This window comes from Sinocyclocheilus anshuiensis, unplaced genomic scaffold, assembly GCF_001515605.1.
Source record: "Sinocyclocheilus anshuiensis isolate Anshui unplaced genomic scaffold, SAMN03320099.WGS_v1.1 scaffold163, whole genome shotgun sequence".
In the NCBI taxonomy this organism is placed as follows: Eukaryota; Metazoa; Chordata; class Actinopteri; order Cypriniformes; family Cyprinidae; genus Sinocyclocheilus; species Sinocyclocheilus anshuiensis.
In genome coordinates this window covers 1,599,424-1,600,337 of record NW_015548223.1, presented here as the reverse complement: position 1 = coordinate 1,600,337, position 914 = coordinate 1,599,424, and the positions used below count along the sequence as shown (strand labels likewise).

The window sequence follows — 914 nt, the reverse complement described above, 5'->3', positions numbered from 1 at the left end:
TCGGTAAGAAAGTATATGCAGCACATAGCCTAGATTTAGTTCGAATGGAAATCGAATACAGTATTACAGTTAGTTGATCTAAAACAATGATTGTGCATTAACAGCTATCAACCAAGTCAGTGCACAAATGAGCGGTCTGAACTTCTTTATCCAGCGCATTTTTTCTTTTGGTTGTGCATGCCCACCTGCGCACCACTTATGTGCACCCCTGGTTATTAGTTAGTGTGTGTAATTCAGAAAAAGTTGAGCTGCAGGCTTGAAGGCTTGCATATTTCTCTACCCATTAATTTCTCATCCTTCTCCTAATTTAGAAATAATAAAGCAGGAAAGTACTTCTTGAGTAAAAATGAGGTCAGTGTTGATGTCCTTTGAGTTTACAGTATGTTTGATGTGGCGCAGGAGACTGAGGACCAGAACTATGACATGTGAGTGTGAACCTCATGTACACACATACAGTATGCACACAATATATTTCAGATGCTGTAGAGCAGGGTTTCCCAAACTGCTTGGGGTTTGTGAGTTGATTAAGAGCTAATAATTAATTCAATCAAATGTGAAGTTAAAAGAATGAAATGCGGCTGCACAATGAATCAAAATAAAACTGAAATTCGGATACAACTCAAATCAAAGGCTGCTATTTAATTAAATAAGTCTATATTGTGTTGTGCTGTATGTTTCAGAGTGAAGAGCGGTACCGTCAAATGCAACATGCACTAGGTTAATTTTATTTACACATTCACATAATTTTCAACATTTTTGTGAAAAGAAATGTACAGCATTTCACCAGTATTCTAGCAAAAAAGCTTGATATTTTGAAATGTTAAAAGCTAGAGTTATTGAAGATTTAACAGTGATGAATGTAAATACATAAATGTTAGTATTGTAACTTGTAGTGTAAAATATTGTCTTATTTA

At 35.0% G+C, this 914-nt stretch overlaps 1 protein-coding gene across 1 annotated transcript in view; it reads left to right on the top strand.

Annotated features, from left to right (window-relative positions):
* Positions 1-914, top strand: part of LOC107654293 (rab-like protein 6) — a 29,503-nt gene that overhangs the window by 20,940 nt on the left and 7,649 nt on the right. The window contains exon 10 of the mRNA XM_016441318.1: positions 374-425. Coding sequence (XP_016296804.1) covers positions 374-425 — 52 coding nt within the window. The remainder of the gene's footprint in view (positions 1-373; positions 426-914) is intronic.